The sequence below is a fragment of the Pelophylax lessonae genome, assembly GCF_965119305.1.
Source record: "Pelophylax lessonae genome assembly, chromosome: 1".
In the NCBI taxonomy this organism is placed as follows: Eukaryota; Metazoa; Chordata; class Amphibia; order Anura; family Ranidae; genus Pelophylax; species Pelophylax lessonae.
In genome coordinates this window covers 182,954,625-182,978,930 of record NC_138768.1, presented here as the reverse complement: position 1 = coordinate 182,978,930, position 24,306 = coordinate 182,954,625, and the positions used below count along the sequence as shown (strand labels likewise).

At 46.1% G+C, this 24,306-nt stretch overlaps 1 protein-coding gene across 1 annotated transcript in view; it reads right to left on the bottom strand.

Moving 5' to 3' along the window:
- Positions 1-24,306, bottom strand: part of YTHDC2 (YTH N6-methyladenosine RNA binding protein C2) — a 288,686-nt gene that overhangs the window by 105,854 nt on the left and 158,526 nt on the right. Inside the window, exon 17 of the mRNA XM_082243691.1 lies at positions 1,692-1,774. Coding sequence (XP_082099817.1) covers positions 1,692-1,774 — 83 coding nt within the window. The remainder of the gene's footprint in view (positions 1-1,691; positions 1,775-24,306) is intronic.

Below are 24,306 nucleotides of genomic sequence, written 5' to 3'. Positions count from 1 at the left end.
GGGGCAAGCGTGCACAGCCGGCTGCGCGCGCCTGCCCCCACTGGGTAGCGGGGATGCCGATCCATGGGACCGGCGGCACCAACTTCCCCCGGGACCCGCGATTGCTCCCCACAGAGAGAACGACGGTCAGCTGTTGTAAACACAGCAGACCGTTTTTCTCTCTGAAATGATCACAGAGCGCCTGTGATGCTTCTATATAGGTTTACAGGTCTCTGTGTTCCCTCCCCCATACAGTTATAAAACCCTCCCCTAGGCTTACACTTAACCATTTGATCACCCCCTAGGTTAACCCCTTCCCTGCTAGTGTCATTATTACAGTAACAGTGCATATTTTTGTCACTGGTCCCTCCAAAAGTGTCAAAAATGAAATTTAGGGGTCAAATCTGACCGCCACAATTTCGCAGTCCCCTCTAAAAATCACAGATCGCCGCCATTACTAGTAAAATAAAACCTACCGTTAGTACACCGGTAACGGTCTTTCTTCCGAGCCTTCCAGGACAACCCAACAGTGAGAGATGATAGGCTCCTCCTACCGGAAACACAATCAATTAAGATTAGTTAAAAGGCCCCACCCTTCCCTCAGGCCCTCAGTTGTAATAAAGTATCTTCCACAACCATTTCCGAGGGAAGTGTTCTCATAATTCTATAGGTACTTACCACCTACATTTATCCATATTATCATGCACCCTTTTAACAAGGGCGGGTAGGCGGGCCGTCCTGGAAGGCTCGGAAGAAAGACCGTTACCGATGTACTAACGGTAGGTTTTCTCTCCTCGTCTTCCAGGACGGCCCAACAGTGAGAGGATAATAGAGATCCTGCCCGTCCCCTCCTCCATCTTTAAATGCCCTGGTTGCTGTTTTCACCGTGACTTTGACAACGCACTGAAGTGTGAAACATGTCATCACGGCAACCTTGATGCTTTCCAGCTTGGTCCCGACGCTTGCTGACGGCACTTCCGGTTAGCGGCTTCCGCTGTCGTCACTTCCGGCCGGTGGTTCCACGTCCTGGGCTACACTGCTCCGGTGTGAGCAGCTGCATATCGGGTGGGAGGAAGCTACTCTACCCTTACCGGCTGGTCCGGTATGTTCTTGGTATATCAGATTCAATCTACCTCCTGCCTGGTCCTCTGATGTCAACATCTACATAGTTTGGTACACCTAGCGGCTCTGTCATCTTGTGACCTCTCAGCAACGCCAGCAGATCTGGTTTGGAATTATTTTTTAATGTTTTTTTCATCATTGTGCTTTTCAAATAAACTTTCCAAGGTTTTTTACAAAGACAGACTGCGTTATATTGTAGACTATGTACCGTTGGATAGCGCTGTTGTCCCTTCCTTCATGTACTGACATGCTGGTTCAGCATTGTTTAACAGCAGCACCATACGGTAATTTTATTTCTGGGAGTGAGAGACAACACAGGTTAGCGCTGGAAGTCTCTTTGGTGTTTTGTCATCTACACTTTAGCTCTCCTTGTGCTACAATTTCTATGCAGGGCTTTCCTCTACTTCCCGGATTGAGGCAGCCCACAGCAGCAGAGGGATAGCTAATGGGGAGGTTGAGATCTCATCCTTAACATCAAAATTAATACCTAAGAAACTACTTTAAGCACCTAATAGATGCCAAAATGAAGCCCTGGACTCGAATTACACTTTTATGCAAATGCAGAAATTAAAAATAAAAAAGATAATTACCTTCCTTTCCTTTGAAGAGCACTAGCTTTTGAAATGCAAACCATCTTTAGCATTGTGACATGGTTTAGAGCATCGAAAGATTTCTGCAAGAAAGAAACAAACACTCAGGCTTTACATTTAGGGGAATTACTCCCATAGGTTGCATTCGGAAGTAAATGGTGAACAGTGAAGTGTTATGTTAAGGAGTAATTCTAAGCAACAAGAACAAGCATGTGTAAGTCACTAATGCCATCTGAATAATCCAGCAAATGTTTTCATATTCTGAGTTCTCTGCTCCTCTGTAATTTCTGTAGCATACAATGCACAAATAAAACTTCTTTCCTTTGTCCCAGCTGCCAATCAGATATAAATCTGCTTTGGATGTCTGCATGTGTTAATCTATTTCATGAGGCTTTCTGTATATATACACACAAGCCAGCAAGGAGCTTCCACTGGATGTGCTTAGGACCTCCCCAAACATTTTTTCTTTTTAATCTGCATAATTAATTCCTTATCTTCATATACACCACAAAGCAATTTCAGAAGAAAAAAAAAAAACTTACTCTGGCTAGACTCTTCATACATCTTATGCTGGCCATACACGTATAGATTTTCGTCCGGAAATTTTCGTTTCAAGAAAATTCGTTTGATTTTCTAATCGTTAGTGGGGTTAAATCGACGTCCTTTTTCAACTGCAGCGACGGGAAAATTCGTAGGGGCAGAAGGGAAAACTTTTCTCGATCAACGAATTTTCGGGCAGTGTATGTGGTAATCGTTCAGAAATTACATTCATTTTAAAATTAAATGTTAAAAGCAAAAGACAATTTTCGAACGACATTCGTCTATTCAAAGAATGTTCAAAGAATGTTCAAAGAATTTTCAAAGAATGTTCAAAGAATATTCCCGTCCAAAAATCTATACGTGTATGGCTAGCATTACAGTCAGATAAGTGAATGATTTTATTTAACAATAATAACTGTTTCACATTTTAAAATAAAATTCTGCATTCTCATTAGTTTAAAGATTTTCTAGGGACAACTTTTCAATTGTTTTCAATTACAAAAGGGTGATAGTCAAATACATTACTGTGAGGGGGGAAACTAAGAGTGTGAACTTAACTGTAAATTCCTTATCTTGGAGTACAGATCAGGATGGAAGGTTTGTATTTATAAACCACGGCTTTTATTCTGGCTACCTTCAGGTGACTACACTGGCAAAAACAATTGTGCTAGGGCCTAGGGGCCCCCCCGTTCACGCTCATGTAACCCCACCCACTCCATCAGTGAAGGCAATAAGAGGCGACACAGGAAACAGAGGATTGGGTCTTGTGTTGTGCACTACTCTCCACAATAAGGAATTTACAGGTAAGTCAATATCTTTTATCTTAAAAAAAAAAAAAAAAAAAAGGGTTACAGGGCTTTAAAGCAAAACAGTGTGGCACTAAAGAAAGAAAATATCGAAAGATATATATATATATTTGTTTATTTATTACACCAATACACACTCAGCGGGTAAAACTAGTATTAAAAACGACACCATTTTTCAAGGTAAATATATTTCTAAGAGCTGGTTCACACTACCACGACCAGAAAGTCGCCCCGTGACTGGAAGAGACTTGGAAGGGACTTGGAAGGGACTTGGAAGGGACTTGTGCACTGCTTTGAAGAGACAGGCGACTGTCTGTGGGGAATGCCTGGCTAATCTCTTTCTTCTTCCTGGAAAGTCTGATAACAAGTCGCTTCAATTTAGATAAGGAGGCGACTCCCATTGAAGTATATGGGACAGTCGGATCACAGGTCGCCTCAAAGTAGTACAGGAACCTTTTCTGAAGTCGGAGCGACTTCAGTAGTGCCAATTAAGACGGCACTGATTAACATTGCTTTTGTTATGCCAAGCGACCTGGGGCTACACAAGTCGCCTCACAAGTCGTGCTAGTGTGAATGGGCTTCTAAAGGTGCTTTTAACATGACATTTTCACCACATGTTGGTAACAACCCATGCAATCCATTCATACAAAGAAACCCAAAGAAGTTCAGAAAAATTGATTTTTTATAAAATCTTACCGTAAAATCCTTTTCTCTTAAGCTCATTGACAGACGTAGTCCACCTTGATTAATATCAACTCAGGTTATACTGCCCTCTACAGGAGTAGGACTAGACAGGAAAGAAAACGTTCTGGCCACACCCTAGGGGCAGTCCCTGAGGGTATATCCTCTCACTTCCTGCTACAGCAAATCAGTTATGTCACAAAGCAGTGTTTAGAGAATTTAACCCAACCCAACTCAAAAACAGAGGGGCGGGTACTACGTCTGTCAATGAGCTTAAGAGAAAAGGATTTTACGGTAAGATTTTACAAAAATCCATTTTTCTCTGTCGCTCATTGACAGACGTAGTCCTCCTTGATTAATATCAACTCGGGACGTCCCAAAGCAGTGCCACAAATGAGGGGTGGGATAACAGAAATCAAAATCCAGAAGGCCCAACCAGAAGCATCAAGGACTCATCGAGCAAAAAGATGAGACCTAAGTGAAAAAACCCAACAAACCCTCGAGGTAGACCAACGGTCTCCTCAAATTGCGGCCTGCAAAACATTGCGGCCAAATGAGGCATCCGACGATGCCATCACATCAGCTTTATAAAATTTTGTAAAGGTATGAACCGACGATCAAGTAATCGCCTTGAAAACCTGGACCCCTGACGCCTGATGGTGGAAGGCCCAGGAAAGACTAAGCGCCCGAATAGAGTGCGCCTTAACAGGGAACGGAGGATTCCGACCCTTAAATAGAATAAGCCTGTACCACCGTCTGTCTAATCCATTTGGAGATAGTCGCGGCAGATGCATGCAACCCCTTTCTGGGGCCATCCGTGATCACAAAAAGTGAATCCGTTTTACGGAACGATTCCGTAGTCTTCAGGTATACCCTGATTGCCTGAACTACATCCAAGGAATGCAACGCACATTCCCGAGGATGATTGGGCTTAGGACACAAGGAAGGTAGCACAATATCTTCATTCAGATGAAAATCTGAAACCACCTTAGGAAGAAAGGATGGCTTCGGATGAAGAACTACCTTATCCCTATGAACAACTAGATATGGGGAATGGCATGATAATGCAGCCAGTTCTGACACCCTGCGTGCAGAAGTGATAGCCACCAAGAAGGCCACCTTCTGGGATAATGTAAGCAAGGGAATCTCCCTGATATTTTCAAAGGGAGGTTTCTGCAGAACCGACAAAACCAAATTAAGATCCCAGGGCGGTAAGGGCGCGCAGACTGGCGGAGCCAAGTGCCGCACCCCCTGGATGAAATTCCGCACCAAGGAATGAGTAGCCAAAGGCTTCTGAATGCTGAAACCTGACCCTTGATGGTGCTCAAGGATAGTTTCTGCTCAACCCCCTTTTGCAGAAAAGCCAAAATTCGGGTCACCAAATAGGTACGTGGGGGAAATCCCAACGATTCACACCACGCAATATAAGTCTTCCATGTGCGATAATAGACTTTGCTAGAAGTCGCTTTCCTTGCTTTAATTAGAGTAGGAATAACTGAAGCTGACAATCCCCTGTCCTTCAGTACCTGGGTCTCAATGGCCAGGCCGTTAAAACCAGCGACTGTAAAGCACGATGGAAGATCGGTCCTCGAGACCGCAGATCCTCCCTGAGAAGAAGTCTCCAAGGAGCGTCTGCGACTAGCCTGCCCAAGTCAGCGTACCCGGCTTGACGAGGCCAGCCCGGAATTACCAGGATAACTGGAGTTCCCTCCACCTCTATCCTGCGGAGAAATCTCAGCAGTAAATTGAGAGGGGGGGGGAAGATATACAGTAGCTGATACTTCCCCTACGGGGCGCTCAGCGCGTCTGCTGCGTCCGCTAGAGGATCGCGGGCGCGAGCCCTGTTGAGCCAACCTGCCAACAGATCCATATCCGGGGTGCCCCAATGAAGGGACAGCTGGTGAAATACCTCTGGATGAAGAGACTATTCCTCTTGATCCAGAATCTGACGGCTGAAATAATCTGCCTGTCCACCCCCGTGATAAATATCGCGGAGAGAACTGGAACAACTGTTCCCCCAATAAGAATGTTGGCCACTTCTATGGCGGCCAGAGCACTCTTGGTGCCCCTTGGTGATCGACATAAGTCATGACCATGGCATAGTCCGATTGGATCCGAACCAGACTGCCCTGGAGCTGCTCGGTCCAGTAAATCAGACAAAGTCTGATCGCTCTCAGTTCCAACACCTTTATCGGTAACCTGGAATTTATTAGAAGAAATTATTTCCCCTGGCTGAGCATCGGAGACCGAAGCCACCAGACCAGAGCCTCCCTGGTCTGCTCGCTCAATCGGATCCAATTGTCCAGGGAATCGGGATTCCGATTCCATATGAGAAGAATCTCCTCTTTGGAGAATTCGGGTATGAGACTGGACAAACGGTACTGCCTCTAAGGAGGCGACCATCAATCCCAGCCAGTTGACGGACAGCAACATCCGAATCATTGACTGAATCTTCTGGAGTTTCTCCACCTGGAGAAACACTCTTGCCAAGGATGTACCCAAAATTAGGCCCAGATAGCTCAGTCTCCTGGTGGGAACCAGGGATGATCTTTGGGAAAAGCAAAGAAAACGCTGATGTCCTGCGAAGATGGGGATATGAAGATAGGCATCCTAAATGTCTATGGACGCCAGGAAATCCCCCTGATGCAGGGAGGCCACCACTGTATGGATGGACTCCATCTCTTCCAAGACCAGAATTGGACGCACCTAGCCCTTTTTCCTGGGCATTGTGAACAGGTTCGACTAGAACGCCTCCAAGGAATGGGAACTACCACTGTTTGTTGCATCAAGCTGTTCCCCGCAAAGCTTTTTAAGCGACCCGGGGATGTCGAATATTGGAAGGGAAGAATCGCACCGGTGGAAGTGATCGAAACTCGATTTTGTATCCCGACCATATGACCTTGCGAACCCCTTTATCCGGGATTCTGGAAAGCCCTGGATCCGGAAACCGGTGAAGACGTCCCCCCCACCCTAGAGATGGGTGGGGCCCATTCTGTCAATCCAACGAGATAACAGTGGCTTTATTTAGTCTGGAAATCGGTGAGTCCACTATTGGTGGTACCGTCCATCTTTGTAATAAGGGATTCCTCAAAATGATAGCGCCTAGCAATGCGTTTGGAAATAGCAGGGGCTCGTTTACGGAAGACCCCATTTGGGCAAGGGAAACCCTTCCCCATTTTGGTAGGCTTGCTAGTACCAAAAAAGGAATACGAGTCTCAGCTACCGCTGCCGGTGTAACCTCAAGATCTAAGGTTTCCCGGCAATGACAAGCTCAGAATCCGTATCTGAAGTATCAGATGACATAGGGGTAGGCGGGGGTCGCTCTTCTTGACCCCCGTCCCTGACAGGCTACCTCCACCCGGGATACCAAAGACTCCAAAACTGCTGATAATGCATCATCACAAGTGGGGTACTGGAGGGCCCTGCGGCCACCCCGAGGGGATCAGGTGGGGATACATGAGTGGCAGGGTTCATGTAACAAGACACTTGCCAGCAAACACAAAAAAATTAATTGCAAGAAAAAAACATTTTTTTTTTTTTTTTTAACTTAGTCCCCCAGCGCAGTAGCGCCCCTCAGTCTACCTGCTTGGACCCCTCAGAAAGAGAGAGAGAGAGACCCCAAGGCTCACCTGATGCACAGAAGTTTCTTATCAAACTGCTTCCAGCACTGTCTGTTACAGACAGGAAGTCTTTGGCTTGCTTTCCCTGGGCCAAGGAGGCGGCTCCGCCCCTTTACACGCCTTCCGGCGCCTCCCAATTACTCCACGAGGTGTTTGGTCACCTCAAACATGGCCGCCCCCATGCTGGAGACACGAGGCTACACCAATATGGCGGCCTCGTGCGATCTGCAGGAAAATGGCCGCGGCCTGTGTAGGATAGCGGCGGCTTGCAAGCTAGCAGCGGCCTGCGGGATGTGTGCATTCGGCCTGTGCGGCCTGCGGAAGTGCCTCGGCCTGCGGGAGGTGTCCTCGGCCTGCGGGAGGCTGTGTGGCCTGTGGAAGTGACCGGCTTTCTGGAGGGATGGCGATCTGTGGCTGCAGTAACTCAGGCATAGGCATCGGCCTGTGTACACACTAGACAGGTAGGATACCTGTATACCTCAATAGTAATGCCTCTTAGTAGTCTGCCACTGACTTCAGTCACCCTTACAGTCATATAGTGACTTTTAGATAGTCAGCTCCCAAACCAAGCCTCCTGGTTTCTATTCACAAAAATCACACTCAAATTGGGGGATCTGTGACCTGTTATAGGATAGAGGGGGGACCCAGAAAACCGAGTGTCCGACCATCCCAGAGAGGGGCCCGCGTCCACCAACAAACCCGTCAGGGGGAGAGGGGGAACATTCTACTCACCATACCGGAACCAGGCGGGCGCCCACTCCTGACAGAACCCCTCTCCACCGGGGTGGGAGGGCTGTCGACCAATACGGACGCCGTGACTCTGTTGGTCATTGGCGTCCAGGCGAGACGTTTAACTCGCAGGGTCAGTCCCCGTCCAGTGGGACTATGTCGCGGCCGACCCAGCGTGGAGCTATGGCCTACACGCGCTCGTAGGCTGAACTGGGGTGACCACTGGATCTCAACATCCAGCCCGTCGCCCAGTTTCAGCGTACTTGCTTGAAGATCTCACAGGAACACTGGAGAAAAAAGGCTGTCTAAAAAAGTATTTTTAAAAAAAAATCTTGCCAGGACCGTAGATCCTAGCAAGGAATCTAGGTCCTTACTCCTAACTAGACAGAAAAAAACTGATTTGCTGTAGCAGGAAGTGAGAGGATATACCCTCTGGGACTGCCCCTAGGGTGTGGCCAGAACGTTTTCTTTCCTGTCTAGTCCTACTCCTGTAGAGGGCAGTATAACCCGAGTTGATATTAATCAAGGAGGACTACGTCTGTCAATGAGCGACAGAGAAATTAAGTTATGTATAATAAAATAGAATGACGCAGGGAAAACGTATTGAACACATGGAGAGGGAGGTGCAAAAAGGCATGGAAAGCCAAGACACCAGCTGTTATCTATCAGTAATTCGAGAGCAATCCTGCCCCTTGTCAGTGCAAATTAATATCAGCTAATTTAGTCTCAAATGATGGCCTATAAAAAGGTGTCTCATTACCCAGGTGTCTCATCTCAAGGTGTCACACAAGAAAAATCTCATGATGGGTAAAAGTAAAGAGCTCGCTCAAGACCTTTGCAACCTTATTGTTGCAAAACATACTGCTGGCATTGGTTACAGAAAGATTTTTGAACTTCCTAATGTTCCAGTTAGCACTGTTGGGGCTATAATCCTGAAGGGGAAAGAACAGAATGTCACTATAAATCAGCCACGACTAGGTGCTCCTCGCATGATTTCTGAGAGGAATACAAAGAATTAATCAGAAGAGTTGTCCAAGAGCCAAGAACTATTTTAGGAGAGCTTCAGAAAGACCTGGAATTAGCAGGTAAAATTGTTTCAAAGAAAACAATAAGTAATGCATGCAACAGACATGGCCCAGATGCGCGCTCACCACCCAAGACTCCATTGCTGAAGAAAAAGCATGTTAAAATGGGATTTTTGTACTCACCGTAAAATCCATTTCTCCAAGTTCGTTGACGGACATAGCACTCCATTTGTCATGACTGTAGGGTTATATCGCTTTCTGCAGGAGTAGGACTAGGCAGAACAAAAAACTTGGCTACGCCCATGGGCCGTCCTCAGCTAGTATAACCCCCTCTCTGCTATAGGTATTCAGTTTAGTAGCAAGCAGTATTATAAGTATTAAAACTCAATAGAGGGGTGGGTGAAGTGTCCGTCAAGTACAAAAATCACATTTTCTCTTGTTCATCGACAGACACAGCACTCCATTAATGAGGACTGTAAGGATGTCCAAAAGCAGTGCCAAAAGGAAAATGAATCAATACAGGTGTAATATATGTGTCAAATATCAACCAAATCCTGCTACCACATATTATTTACAGATAACATTTAGATGAGGTCACATAAGCATATATAAAAACGGCATATATACAACATGCAAATGGTGCAATAAAGTGACAAGTGGTTTGCATAAACAAGTAGATGCTGGTAATGGATATATCAAGTGACTCACATAAATAAAGTGCTGTTTGATTTTGCAAAAATCTATTTGCTAAATTGAATTATTAAATAAATGATCCGAATATAATAAAGTGAATATTTAAAAAAATATATAGATAAATGTGATCAAATAGTGCATATGCTATAAATGCAGGTGTTGTAGTGACAAGTGTGAGAACCAGCAGGATCCACCAACTTGTAGTGCAACAATACAAAAAAACAAAACGATAACGTGTGCAAGTTCACAGAATCCACACGTTTGTGGTTCAGCCAAAAATGCCAAGGAATGAATCAGTGATCAAAATAAATGAATCAATGGGTGATAAAAAATATTCCGTAAATAATAAATATGTGCAAAGTCCAAAAATCCAAAGATTAAAGCGGAGTTCCACCCTGGATTTATTTTTTTTTTTTTTTTTAATACTCCCAACCCGACAGTCAGGGCTAGTACATTCCACAATGGCTAGCCTCTGATCTGTCCCGGGTTGCACTTACCTGTTAGGACAAATACTTACCTTGAAAACGTCTTGTCCAGTGCTGCCATCTCAGATGTGGGCAGCTTGAAGCCAGCGAGATCCCCTTCGTCGTCTTCTTCCGCCTTCTTTGGTCCCACGATGCTCTGCGCCGGCCCCATCACTTCCGGGTCGCGCGCGTCATCCCTCTACAGCTTCTGGGCATGCCCAGAAGCTGTTTAGAAGGGGATGACGCGTGCGACCCGGAACTGACGTCGGGGCCGGTGCAGGCGCAATGATTCCTGGGAGCTATGACGTTCAGCTCCCAGGAATCATTGCAGAGCCAGGAAGTGACGACGGGCCGCGGCCGAGGAAGGAGGAAGAAGGAAGTAAGGTAAGTATTTTTTCTTCGCTACGAGGCAAGTAAAAAAAAAAAAAATATGCGATTATCCATTTCTTTTTCAGGTGACCCGGAGCGAGAAGATGGAGGCAAGTATTAAATTAGGGTGGAACTCCACTTTAAGTATATGTATTTATATTATAAGGTGCTTTCTTGAGGAGATCCGGAGTGAGGTGTGCGGGTGAGGAATCTTGTGTTCCCCTCTCAGTACAGCCCGCACTTACCAGAGCTAAGTACCCCTACAGGGGTGGTCAGCTTGTAGTGAATAGTGGGGTTCACTCCTGTATGGCAGGGGTCTTGGACCCTGATAACCTTAGCTGTGGTCCTTCTCCCAGATCCTCTCTCAAGGGTACATTTTAGGCTCATACACATCAGTGGACATCAGTATCCCAATGGTGATAGAAGGTAATCCCAAGTCATATATGAAGGAAGAATGCTTCATATAGTGAAGTATTGTAATTTACAAATATCCTTTATTAAAGTTAAAAAGCAGGTACTCACATTACAATAGTAGATAAACGAGCATGTAAAACAAGTAGGAACCGCAACCTCCTCGTATAGCAGTATGTATCAGGAACGCCGTGCGTTCCAAAGCCAACAAGCGGAAGTCACATGGTTATGCTCTACGCGTTTCGTCAGTGACGTCATCAGGAGCAAGTTGCTCCTGATGACGTCAGTCTGGCGAAATTCGTAGAGCGTAACCACGTCACTTCCGCTTGTTGGCTTTGGAACGCACATCCGGCGGTTGGAACGCACGGCGAGTCACTTGATATATATGACCAAGTGGCCACCTTGCAAACCTGAGATATTGACACTTGAGAACAGAAGGCTCAGGATGTACTATCTGGCCGAGTAGAATGCGCCATGACAGGGAAAGGAGGAACACGACCTTTAATAGAATAGACCGCCATCCGTCTGATCCCTCTAGAGATGGTAGCTGAAGAAGCGGCCAGCCCTTTCCTTGGTCCTTGTGTAACCACAAAATGCGAGCCAGACCTCCGAAAGGACTCCATGGCTGCCAGATACACCCAAATTGCCCGAACGACATCCAAAACATGCAGAGTAAATTTCTTGGGATGAGCCGGCTTTGGACACAAGGAAGGCAACACAAATGGAAGTGCGAGACAACCTTAGGTAGGAACGAGGGACGAAGAGCCACCATCTGTATGAACTACTAAATAGGGACTATTGACAGGATAATGCCACCAACTCTGACACCCTACGGGCCAATGTAATAACCACCAAAAATGTCACCTTCTGGGACAACGCAGGCAAGGGAATCTCCCAAATATTCTCAAATGGAGGTTTCTGGAGAACCGAGAGCACCAAGTTTAAAATCCACGGCGACAAAAGAGACCATACAGGTGGAACCACATATCGAACTCCCTGAATGAAGTTCTTAACTAAAAAGCGAGTGGCTAGGGGGTCGCTTGAAAGAAGACTGCCAAGGCAGACACCTGGCCCTTGATGGTGCTCATTTCCAATTTCTGCTCAAAGCCACATTGAAGAAAGACCAAAGTTCGAGCCACAGAAAAGGAGCAAGGATGAGCGCCAATGGACTCTACCTAGAAATGTACACTTTCCCTGTACAATGATATATCTTGCTGGAAGTCGACTTCCTCTCCCCTTCAACATAGTAGGGATTACTGATCCATTCAAATCTCTATCCCTCAGTACCTGGCTTTTAACAACCAAGCCGTCAACAACAGCGACTGTAAAGCAGGATGGAAACTCAGGCCTTGGCACAACTGGACCTATGAGATAGCCCCCGAGGGACGTTTACAGCCCCCCAAATGACCAGAAGATCTTTGCCCTTGATCCTACGCAGGAACTGTGGAAGAGGCTTGAGAAGAGGAAGGTATTGGCCCCACAGTGATACTAGGATGACTGCAGCGTCTGTCAGAGGAACCCGTGACCTCGCCACTAACCTTGCTATCTTCCGGTTAAAGAAGATGCATACAGGCCTGTGCAGGCCTGTGCAAAAAGGCTGCCTTGAAGGTGGACACCACCAGGCCCAGAAGCTGTATGCAAGTTGGGAGAGAACAGCAGCTGGCAAATAACGGCCTGAGGTTCCCAAAGTTGGACCAGAAGAAGGAGCACTCTGGTCAACATTAAAACCAGAGTCAGACCCAGGTGATTCAATTTCCTGGATCGGGATAGGGGGGGACCTTGGGTATTTTGGATGTCACCTGAACCCTTACAGGAATTTTATCTGCACAAGGAGACTCAGGGCCTAAAAATTGCTTCTTTGGAACTCCCAAAAAGATTATTTTGTGGATCCCCTTGTCGCTCATGAAGGAGATCCACGAGGCCGGAAACCAGCAAAGAAGTCTCCTCACCCCAGTTATGGGTGAAGGCAGATCTTCATGCTAAAGGGGTCTTGTCTATGGATCTGGAGAAGCCAGCTCTAGGCTTACCAGACCAAGGTTGCTTGGAACCTCCTGGGTCAGACTCGAAAGTTCTGTTTCCCTTATCTACAGTCCCAGGAGTACAAAAAAATGTTTTATGGGCTGAAGAGGAAACACATTTGCGACGAGGCTCCTTCCCTTTCCTAGACTGTGGCAGGAAGGTACTCTTCCCCGCCCCCCCCCCCTCCGTAAGACCTTTGTGATGTCATCCACAGTAGCCCCAAACAGGCGGTCGCCTTATAAGGGCAGATCGATGACAGCTTTCTTGGAGTCTTGGTCTGCAGACCAATTCTTAAGCCATAGCACGTGCCTAATGACTAGTGCTGAAAGCTTGGACAGCATGAGCGTTGTATCCAAAAGCTGCATCACAAATAAACTGCAGCCCCTGAACCAACTGGTCCCCCAGAACAACATAAGCAGAGGGAACCTGATCATTCCCCAAATTCTTGCGCAAACGTTTGGCCCATTCAGTTAGTGGCCAAGGCCAGGACTGGTCGCGATGCCGAACTTGCCAAAGTAAACACAGTAGGTGCCATGACTCCGCTTTCTTATCAGCCGGAACTTTAAAGGACGGGGAATCCTCTACTGGGATCATGGTTTCTTTATTCAACCTGGAAACAGGAGGGTCTGTTCAACTTTTTAAAAGTGACTTCTCAAAAGGGTAACATACTGCAAAGCGTTTGGGGACCACAAAGGGTTGCTTTGGTTGCCCCTGCTAGACACATTTTTCAAAATAGGGAAGATAAGGAAATACCTTAGCTGTACCGCACATCTTGTGTGTACCAAAAGGGACAGCCACATTCTTTTTTTTAAGTCTCACACACTGCAGTAACAAGTGCGTCAACCAGTGTTCATTTCGGCGACTAAATTAACACTAGTTTAGTCGACTAAAATATGACAAACAATTCAGATGACTAAAATACAACTAAAACTAAAATGGCATTTTAGTCAAAAGACTGACTAAAACTAAATTGACATACAAATTAACACTACTTTGCTGGCCATTTCTACATTGGCAACACAATTCCATCCAGAGCCTGTAATAATAGCACAATAAAGTTTAAACATGTATTGCACTAGCAGATAGAATTGACATGGACTTTCATTGTATTGTTCATATAAGCACAAGAGACTCCATTTTGTTCTCAATGTTGAAATGTGTTATGTAACCTTCACATATCACACAGACATAACTTCTGTTAGAAGCTCTCCCCATCTTTACTCCCCCTCCCCTCTCAGGGTTTTACTTTTGCAATTGTTATGATATTATTTATATTCGCTAGACTTTAATAACTGGATTTTTGTCTTACCATAAAATCCTTTTCTCTGATGTTGATTGACCGACACAGCGACATATCTTCATTAGTCAAATGGGTTATGCTGCTTCCTAGGAATAGGACACTATGCGGAAAAGGGTTAAGGAAGTTAACAGAGCTTTAACTACGCCCATGGAGCAGTCCCAGGTGGTATACTCCCACTTCCTGCTTCTAGGATTCAGTTTAGTAACAAGCAGTGTCAGAAGAATGCATAACCCAACTCCACGGAGGGGTGGGTCCTGTGTCCGTCAATGAACATCAGAGAAAACATATTTATGGTAAGACATAAATCCAGTTCTCTTTCGTTCATTGACGGACACAGTGGCATATCTTCATTAGTAAATAGGACGTTCCAAAGCAGTGTCAGCAGAAGGGGTGGGAAACAAACACAGCAAGAAACAATTCCCAACAGGGCTAAACATAGCCAACCAGGTAACCCAGGAGTTCAACAAGGAACACTGGAGCTCACCCTGACAAAAAAGTACACTCTCAAGGAGGACTAATCCTCTCCAACAGTGGCCTGCAAACCCTTGCAGCCAAAAGGAGGCATCGGCAGGTGGCCGCCTTGCAAACCTGCACCACTGATGCCTGATAACTAAAGTCCCAAGAGGCACTAAAATACAAAATGTGCCATAATAGGGAAGGAGGATCCTGACCCTTAATGAAAGGCCTACACCACCGCCTGCCTAACCATCTGAAAATTGTCGCAGCAGATGCGGCCAGCCTCTAACAGAATCCATCGTAAGGACAAATAGGGAATCTGATTTTTGGAACGCCTCAGTCGTCGCCAGGTACATCCTGTTTGCCCGAGCCACATCTAAAGAGTATAAGTCAAGCTCTTTAGGATGCTTAGGCTAGGATACAAGGAAGGTAACACAAGCCTTATTTAAATGAAAACCAGAGACGACTTCTGGAAAGAACTACTGGCAGGGCCGGGGTACCACTTTCTCTCAGTGAACCACCAAGTAAGGTGGACAAGACAAACTGCCAGCTCTGACAACCTACGTTCAGAAGAAAAAGCCACCAAGAAGACCACCTTCTGGGACATGTAAGGAGAGGAATCTCGTGAATATTTTCCAACAGCGGTTACTGAAGAACCGACAGCACCAAGATGAGATCCAACGTGAGCAATGGAAACGCACTGGGGAATCCAAGTGGCGAACCCCTCAACAAAAGGAGCGAACTACAGAAAAACGTAGCCAAAAGAATAAGTAATAAAACGCCAAGGCCGGACCTGGCCCTCCGTGGTACCCGAAACCAGACGCTGCTCCACACCTCATTGAGAGAAGGCCAAAATCAGAGACATTAAAAAGGAGCAGGAGTGAACCCCAAGAGATTCAGATCCGCAAAGTACGCTCTGAAACACAATGGTAAAACTACCTACTGTAGAAATAGATTAGCTTATAGCAGCATGGGAATCATCGATTTGGACCACCCTCTAGCCTTCAACACCTGGCTTCCGACAGCCAAGCCGTAAAAACCAGCGACTGTAAGGCAAGATGGAAGATTGGCCCTTGAGCCAACAGAGCTCATCTAAAAGAAAGACTCCAAGGAGCATTGGCGACCAACCGTATCAGAACTGCGTTCCAAAACCGGCTAGGCCAGTCTGGAGCCACCGGGATGGTCCTAATCCCTTCTGCCTTGAATCTACGCAGGAGTCTTGGCAGAAGTTCCAGAAAAGCAAAATATGATTTTTTCCTACAACTTACCTGTAAAACCCTTTTCTTGGAATACATCACAGGACACAGAGCAGGTACTGTAATAATGACAATCTGGGTTATATAATACCTTTAGGTGAATGGACACTGGCAACCAATAGACAGGAAGTTCCTCCCATATAACCCCTCCCATACAGGAAGAACCTCAGTTTTTGAAGCACGCAATTAAGATCCCAGAAAAAGACGGGAGAAACCTCTGTGTCCAGTGTTCAACTCCAAGAAAAGGAATTTACAGGTAAGGTGTAGATAAAAAACTGAATTTTTGTAAAATCTTACCGTAAAATTCCTTTCTCTGAGTCCTCCGACAGTCGCCGCCCACTCATACAGTCTTCACCAATGGGGTATTGTCTTCCTCTTCACAGGAGTAGCTAGGCATAAGACTTGTTAGAAACAAAGCATTTACATAGACACACCCATGGGGGCTGTCCCACTGGTCCAATACCCCCCTGCAATAGCCATCCCAGCTCAGTTTGGTAGCAAGCAGTTAAGTGTATAAGAACCCCAAAAGAGGGGCGGGGGCGGCAACTGTCGGAGGACTCAGAATAATGAATTTTACGGTAAGATTTTACAAAAACTCTGTTTTCTCTTACGTCCTCCGACAGTCGCCGCCCACTCATACAGTTTTCACCAATGGGGATGTCCCAAAGCAGTGTAGACATGAGGGGTGGGTAACGCAACCGTCAGAAAGGCAACGCAGTACCCACATCAGAGAAAGGAACCCTACATGAACAGAAAGGTAACCCTCTGGGTAACAAGAAAGGCTCTTTATCCCCTTTGATTTTCATCCTAACCTTAGAACCCTTCTTGTGTACAATACGCAGGGATGGAAATATCACAGGTGTCCGGGTGGTGGGTGAACACCACAAGGTAGCGGCGTTTGCTGAGGATCCGATTTTTTTTGTGATGAATCCTATTAAATCTTTGCCGCATATACTGGATGCACTTCAGGTATATGGCAACATATCTCACTATAAGATAAATCTCTCTAAATTTGCGGCCTTGAATGTTTCTGTGCCCCTGGACACCTGGAGATCTATATGTACAGCCTTCCCTTTCCATTGGTCCACCAGCTCGATAAAATATCTTGGGGTGAATATTACGGCGGATCCTGGGAACCTTTATTCAGCAAATTTTTTGCCCCTTTTGGGGATTATTCGTTCGAATATCCAGAGTTGGCAAAAACTCGCACTGACTTGGTTTGGCCGATGCAGTGCACTCAAAATGAACATATTGCCACGTATTTTATACGTTATGCAAGCTCTTCCAATATCAGTCCCTGGTTTGTTTTTCTCTCAAATACAAGCACTGTTTCGATCTTGTGTGGGCCACCAAATCCCCTCAGATTGGGATGCGGATCCTCACTCTCCCTAAAGATGGGGGGGGGGGGGGGATTGGTCTACCAGACATTCTCCAATACTATAGGGCCTTACACCTTATGCGAGTATTGGATTGGCATTGCAATTCCTCTACAAAACAATGGGTATCTCTAGAGAATGGGATGGCTGGAAGGCCTGTTCCTCTGGCCCCTGGACACCAATCATGGTGAATGATATACTTTATTCGCACCCGACAATTGGGCCTACAATACGTGAATCCCGTAAAGTACAAAGTCACCCAAAGATAGCGCCATTGATATCTCCTATGACACCAATCTTCGACAACCCTGAATTTTTACCAGGCTGAACAACAGGATGACTGCTTTGGCTCAGGTGGGGAGGGTGCGTCTCATGGATGTTTGGACAGAGAAAGACCCGCCATCTCATTTGGAGATTAAGGCATGGCCAGGGTTGAATCTAGATCCTTTAGGTATTCTACAAATCCGACATTTTCTTCTAGATCTTCAAAGGTAAGGCTATTCCCCTGCGAGCATTGTCCCCATTTGAGACATTATGCAAGGGGGGATCATCTATCCCACATGCACATCTTTTTTTTATGCGATGTTGGGAGAAACAGTGAAGGAGCAACCCCTGCTGTATATACGTCAATGGGAATATGATCTCAAAGTCTCCTTCACCCCCATACAAATCGATGGGGGTTTTTTCCTTATCTTTCCCCCCCCCCCTTTTTTTTTCTCCTCCCTTCTCTCTCTCTTCCTTTTCTTTTTTTAGGTGGAGCCCCCCCTGGGGAGACAAATGGGATACGTACGGAGAGGTAGAAGGAATGATACATAAAATCTGTTATATATATTTTTTTTTTTATTCCTCTATAAAGTTAAATGAAACTTGTGATTGTCCTGACAACAGCAGCTCTATTTGGTTCGTTCAGATGTTTTTTTTTTTTTTTTCGTTTTTTTTTTTTTTAAAAAATGGGAAAATTTTCTCCTTGGGGTTTTTTTTTCTTTTTTCCACTTCACAAATATAATGGATCTAAAATTATACACCAAAAGATTTCACAATATGGGAGACGAACCGATGGAGACAAGGTCGACTTCTGAACGTTGATGGTCCATCCGAACTCGTGGAGTGTCTGGACCGTAGTGGACAGATCGCACAGCAGACTCGATCTTAACAGGAGATCGTCCAGATATCCCAAGACCGCAATGCCCTGTGCCTGCAACAGGCCCAGAACAGGCGCCAACACTTTTGGTAAAGACCCTTGGAGCCGAAGCGAGACCAAAAGGTAACGCCATAAACTGATAATGATCCTCCGCGATAGCGAATACCTCTGATGACCCTCGAAAATGGGGATGTGAAGATACGCATCCTTCAGATCGATAGAGGCCAGGAATTTGCCTGGACTCAGGGAGGCCACCACCGAGCAGAGCGATTCCATGCGGAACTTTCGAATGCGCACAAAGCGGTTCAGAGCTTTTAAGTCCAGAATCGGACGCACCTTGCCCTCCTTTCTGGGCACGGTGAACAGATTCAAGTAAAACCCCCGAAATCTTATAAGCGCCCATAGTGAAGCCAGACATGCTGCCCACACCTAAAATGGCGGACCGGCGGTTTTTAACCCCGCAGCGGTTGCCGCACGTGTCTGTATCTCCAAGCACCCTAAGTGACACAGGAGAGGGACCCCCGAAAAAATCCACACAGCGCTGGCTGTGAGAGGAAAAACCCCCGCAGGGACCGGGAGCAGGGAGCCCAAAACGCACAGACATAAGGGGACACCACAGACAACACAGGACTGCCAGCTCCAGACAGAGGCCCCACACAGAGTGTACTTACCTGTACTAGATGGCGTGGGGTGACTCATATCAAAACGGGAACCGCCGCCCTCAGTTGGCAGGGGAGTGCCGTCAGCCAAAAAGCACAGGACACCAGTAGTTCACGGACGAACCGTGGATGTGTCCGGTGAGGTAGCCACCTCACAGGCTGCATCCCTGAGGACAGGGATGGGTCGTTTGCGAGGCCAGGGCGAACACATAGCCTGCTAAACGCTCGATGGCAGGCTGGGATTCCATCTGACCCTCTGTCCTGGAGAACCAGGACGACCAGTCTGATTCCCAGCTCCGCAAATGCCATCTTCATCCTAAGATCCGACTAACTAACGCTGACAAAATAAACAGCTAGTAATGCAAAGAAAAAAAATGACATTTGCAGAAAATAAAATCATAAAATAGAAGAAGGAGGCTGAGACTGTAGCCCCAGCACAGGGAAGCCTATCTACTCCTTAACTAGGCAGAAGATAAAACTGGGCTGGGATGGCTATAGCAGGGGGGTATTGGACCAGTAGGACAGCCCCCATGGGTGTGTCTATGTAAATGCTTTGTTTCTAACAAGTCTTATGCCTAGCTACTCCTGTGGAGAGGAAGACAATACCCCATTGGTGAAGACTGTATGAGTGGGCAGCGACTGTCGAAGGACGTAAGAGAAATCATATTTTCTTTATCGTACATCATGGGATACAGAGCAGGTAATAATGACTGAATATCTGGGATGTCCTAAAGCAATGCCTTTGAGGGGAGGGGACACCGAATCCCATAATTGCCCCTGGGCAAAGAACAATAAGAACTTCTAGTGCTGCTTGCAACACGCGAATACCAAACTGAACTTCTTCTTGGGCTCGAACATCCACTTGATAAAACCTTGTGAATGTATGAACTGAAGATCAAGTAGCAGCTTTGCAAATCTGAGCCATAGATACTTGATGATGCACTGCCCAAGAAGCACTCACCCTCCTGGTAGAATGCGCTTTTAACTTAAAAAGGCAGAACCTTACCCTTTAAGCCATAAGCTTGAGCAATGACTTCATAAATCCACCTACAGATATTGGAAGTAGTTGCCGCTTGGCCTTTCCTAGGCCCTGTGGCAACACAAAAAAAGCATCGGTACTACGGATTAGTGCAGATGACTTCAAATAGACTAACTGCACGAACCATATCTAGTGAAAGCAATAATCTTTCCTCTGGAGTCTGAGGATTTGGAAAAAAGGAAGGCAGAACTATATCCTAATTTAGGTGAAACCTTGATACCACTTTTGGCAAAAAGGATGGATGAGGCTGAAAGACCACATTATCCTGATGGAGGATCAAAAATGGCTCCCTACAGGAAAGAGCTGCTAACTCTGAGACCCTCCTGGCCAAGGTTATAGCAACCAAAAAAAAACAATTTCATTACCAACAATATCAAGGGAATCTGCCTGATGGGTTCAAAGGGCTGCCTCTGCAGCACCAAGAGTACAAGATTAGGGTCCCAAGGACACAGGGATGGCCTAATTGGCAGAACCATGCGAATCAAACCTTGCATAAATGTCTGCACCAAAGAGTGCATTGCTAAAGGTCTCTGGAAAAAAAACTACAAGGCTGAGACTTGTCCTTTAATGGTCCCTAATGCCAATGTTAAGAGCAACCCTCCCTACCTGAAGAAAAGTAAAAATTCTGCCAATAACATACTTACGAGGATGCCATTTCTGGGATTCACACCAAGAGATATAGGATTTCCAAACTAAATAAATGATTCTCCTAGAGATGGGTTTTCTGGCATTAATCAATGTAGCAAAAACCAAGCCCGAGATCCCCCGATCCTTCAAGATTCCGGTTTCAATAGCCAGACTGTCAAATTCAGCGACGTAAAGCAGGATGGAATATGGGACCTTGGAAGAGCATATCTGGACAACATGGAAGCAACCATGGCTCTCCCACGGCTAACCGCACAACCTCTGCGGACAAAGGCCTCCTGTGCAATGCAGGAGCCACCAGGATCACTGGCTTTACTTCCACCTGAATTTTTCTCAACAACCGTGGCAGAAGTTGGATCGGAGGAAATGCATACATCAGGCTGAAATGTGACCAAGGGGTCCCTAAGGCATCTGTTCTGACAGCGATCAAATCCTTGGTTCTGGACACAAAATTGTGTAGCTTGTTGTTGAACCTGGATGCCAATAGATCTAAGTCTGAGAACACCTCAGAATGCAGGGACCATTCCCCTGGACAAATTGCTAGTGACTTAGAAATGCCAATTGTCCGCAACCGGGATGAATACTACTGACAGACAAGGAACATACCTCTCTACCCCCGTCAGCACGTGGTTCACTTCTTTCTGTACCTATTGGCTTCTGGTGCCCTCCTGATGGTTTATATAAGCCACCAGGGTCGCACTGTCTGACTGAAATCTGACAGGACACACCTGCAACCTAGTTGTCCAATGATAAAGCACCAAACGGGCCACCGTGGTTTCCAAGATATTGATGGGCAAGAATCTCTCCACCCGAGACCATGTGCCTTGGACAGAAAGACCCTCCAAGACAGCCCCCCCCCCAGCCGCTCAGGCTGGCGTCTGTGGTCAAAACCTTCTAGGTTACTGGCAAAAAAGATTTTTCCCTTGCTTAGGTTGATGAGAATAATTCACCGAGCAGATCTTGCCTGACCCCCGAGGGAAAAGACATAGGGAAATCCAACACTTGGACCTTCTAGTTCCAAGCAGAGAGAATACTGTTCTGAAACAGTCTGGAGTGGAATTGAGCATAAGGGACTGCCTCGAAAGAGGCCAGCTTTTTCCCAACAGCGTCCTGCATAGTTGTATGGAGGGAAACTTTTCTCTCTTCGAACTGAACCAAGCTTCTTAGGGCGACAATCTTTTTCGACAGCAAAAAAACTTTTGCCTGAAGTGTGTTGAGAACCAGATATTCCAAGACGAACAGGCTTTAAGGTGGATTTTTTTAGATTGATAATCCAACCCAACCCCCCTAGAAACTAGATCGTTCAGGACAGGTCTTGAGTCAGGTCTAAGCTTGAACAATTCTTTAACAGTAGGTCGTCCAGGTAACCCATGACAAAGATGCCTTGGAACCTTAGAAAAGCTAACACTGGGGCCAAGATTTTTGTAAACACCCGGGGAGCTGTAGCCAGATCAAACGGTAGAGCTACGAACTGGAAATGGCACTGCCCTACTGCAAACCGCAGATACCTCTAATGCGACTTGAAGATTGGCACATGGAGGTATGCGTCCTTGACATATATGGAAGCCAAAAAATGTCCTCTTTCTAGAGAGGCTACCACCGAGCGAACTAATTTCTTTCGGAACGACCGAATGGTCAGGTACTGGTTCAGTGCTTTGAGATCCAGAATGGGTCTTACCTCTCCATTTGGTTTTGGCACTGTAAAGAGGTTTGAGTAAAACCCCGTAAACCTTTCACTGGTTGGAACCTCCACAATTACACCCTGTACCCACAGGTGTTCCAGAGCCCAGAACAAGGGTTTCCTTTTTACCAGGCACACAGGGATATTTGAACCGAGAAACCGAAAAGGAGGAAACTCCCTGAATTCTATCATGTAGCCCTGAGTTACAGTGGATAAGACCTATTTGTCCTGAACCACCTTTTCCCAAGCACTTGAGAAGAGCACCCGAGTGAGTGGGGGCACCTCTTCATAAGACAGACTTGAAGCCTGTTTTAATAGGCTTTTGGACCCAGGTCTTTTCTGACCTTGACCCTGAATTTTCCTGAAACCCGGTGGCTGAGGCCGTCGAAACTGCTTAGATACTGATACGTTAGAGGGAACAGTAATGCTAGGAGCCTTAAAGGATGGACTTTTATTCCTTCTTTTTACCGACAATAAGGTACTTTTCCCCCCTGAGATCTTTTGGATGTATTTATCCAGATCCTCCCCAAAAAGACATTCCCCATTGAAGGGAAAGGATGTCGGCAGTTTTTTTTACAAGGTAATTCTGCTGACCAATTTTTAAGCCACAGAACTCCGCGCTTATGGACAGAGAGAAGGGCTACTCAGGAAATCTGATGGATGGAATCTTTGAGGGCGTCAATCGCAAAACAGAAAGCGTGAGGAATTTTTCCCAATTCTTCCACAGATTCCTCTTGGATAGAACCTTTAGTCAGCTGCGCCCCCCCCCCCCCCCCACTTCTTTTTCTGGAAGACATTGCTTTTAATAAAGTAAGACCCCAGAAATGAGGCTCTGTTGCACAAGGTTAGAGTATACTGTGATCCAGCCCTATACATCTATCACAGAACTACCGTTCTCCTAACCTGTCCCAGGGTAACTCACGTGCCCAGACAGTCTGATCCACCTGCTCTGTGTCCCAACAAATCCCAGCTTCCAGCAGCTTGTTCCAGTGCGATCCAGCCAGGAGCCTGATTAATACGATGTGAAAATGTTCACATGCAGGTCTGTGACATCATCAGCAAGCACAGCTCTCATAGCCATGTGAAAAGCTGGCCAGGACTCAGAAAAAGGTCAAATCAAAACTGCAGAACAGTGCCATCTAGTTACCAAAAAACTGAACTACAGCTAGGAGAAAAAATTTGCTTTATTCCTTTCCTTAAACCTCTAAGAGAAAGAAAAGGAATAAACTTACCAGTCCCGCCGCAGGGTCCTCAGCAGGACCCAATCTTCACTCATCAAGGCGAGCTTGGTCAATCGGACCTTTAAGGACCAGGTCCCCCTTTTTTTAATGGGGTCCACTCCCTTGGACCTGTAGAGCACTCTGCTGAAAACGCCTTAGGATTAATAAAAAAAAAAAAAAAAAAAAAAACAGGATTTCATTGCTAGGGTCTAGCACCCAAATGGGTCAAATTACAGGCAAAACCTCGGATCTTCTCTAGCCAAGGCTCGGGTACCACTATTTTAGTGCTTAGCCATTTAAATGGATCCGATAGAATGCCCAATTACTGGGACATTTTTTGAGATTTTTAAGAGCTTTAACGGCCATGACCACCACCTTCAAGACACCGGCGAAAAAAACAGAGGTTCTTCCTGTATGGGGGGGGGGGGGGTTATATAGGAGGAACTTTCTGTCTATTGGTTGGGAAGTAATTTTGGTTGGGGGGC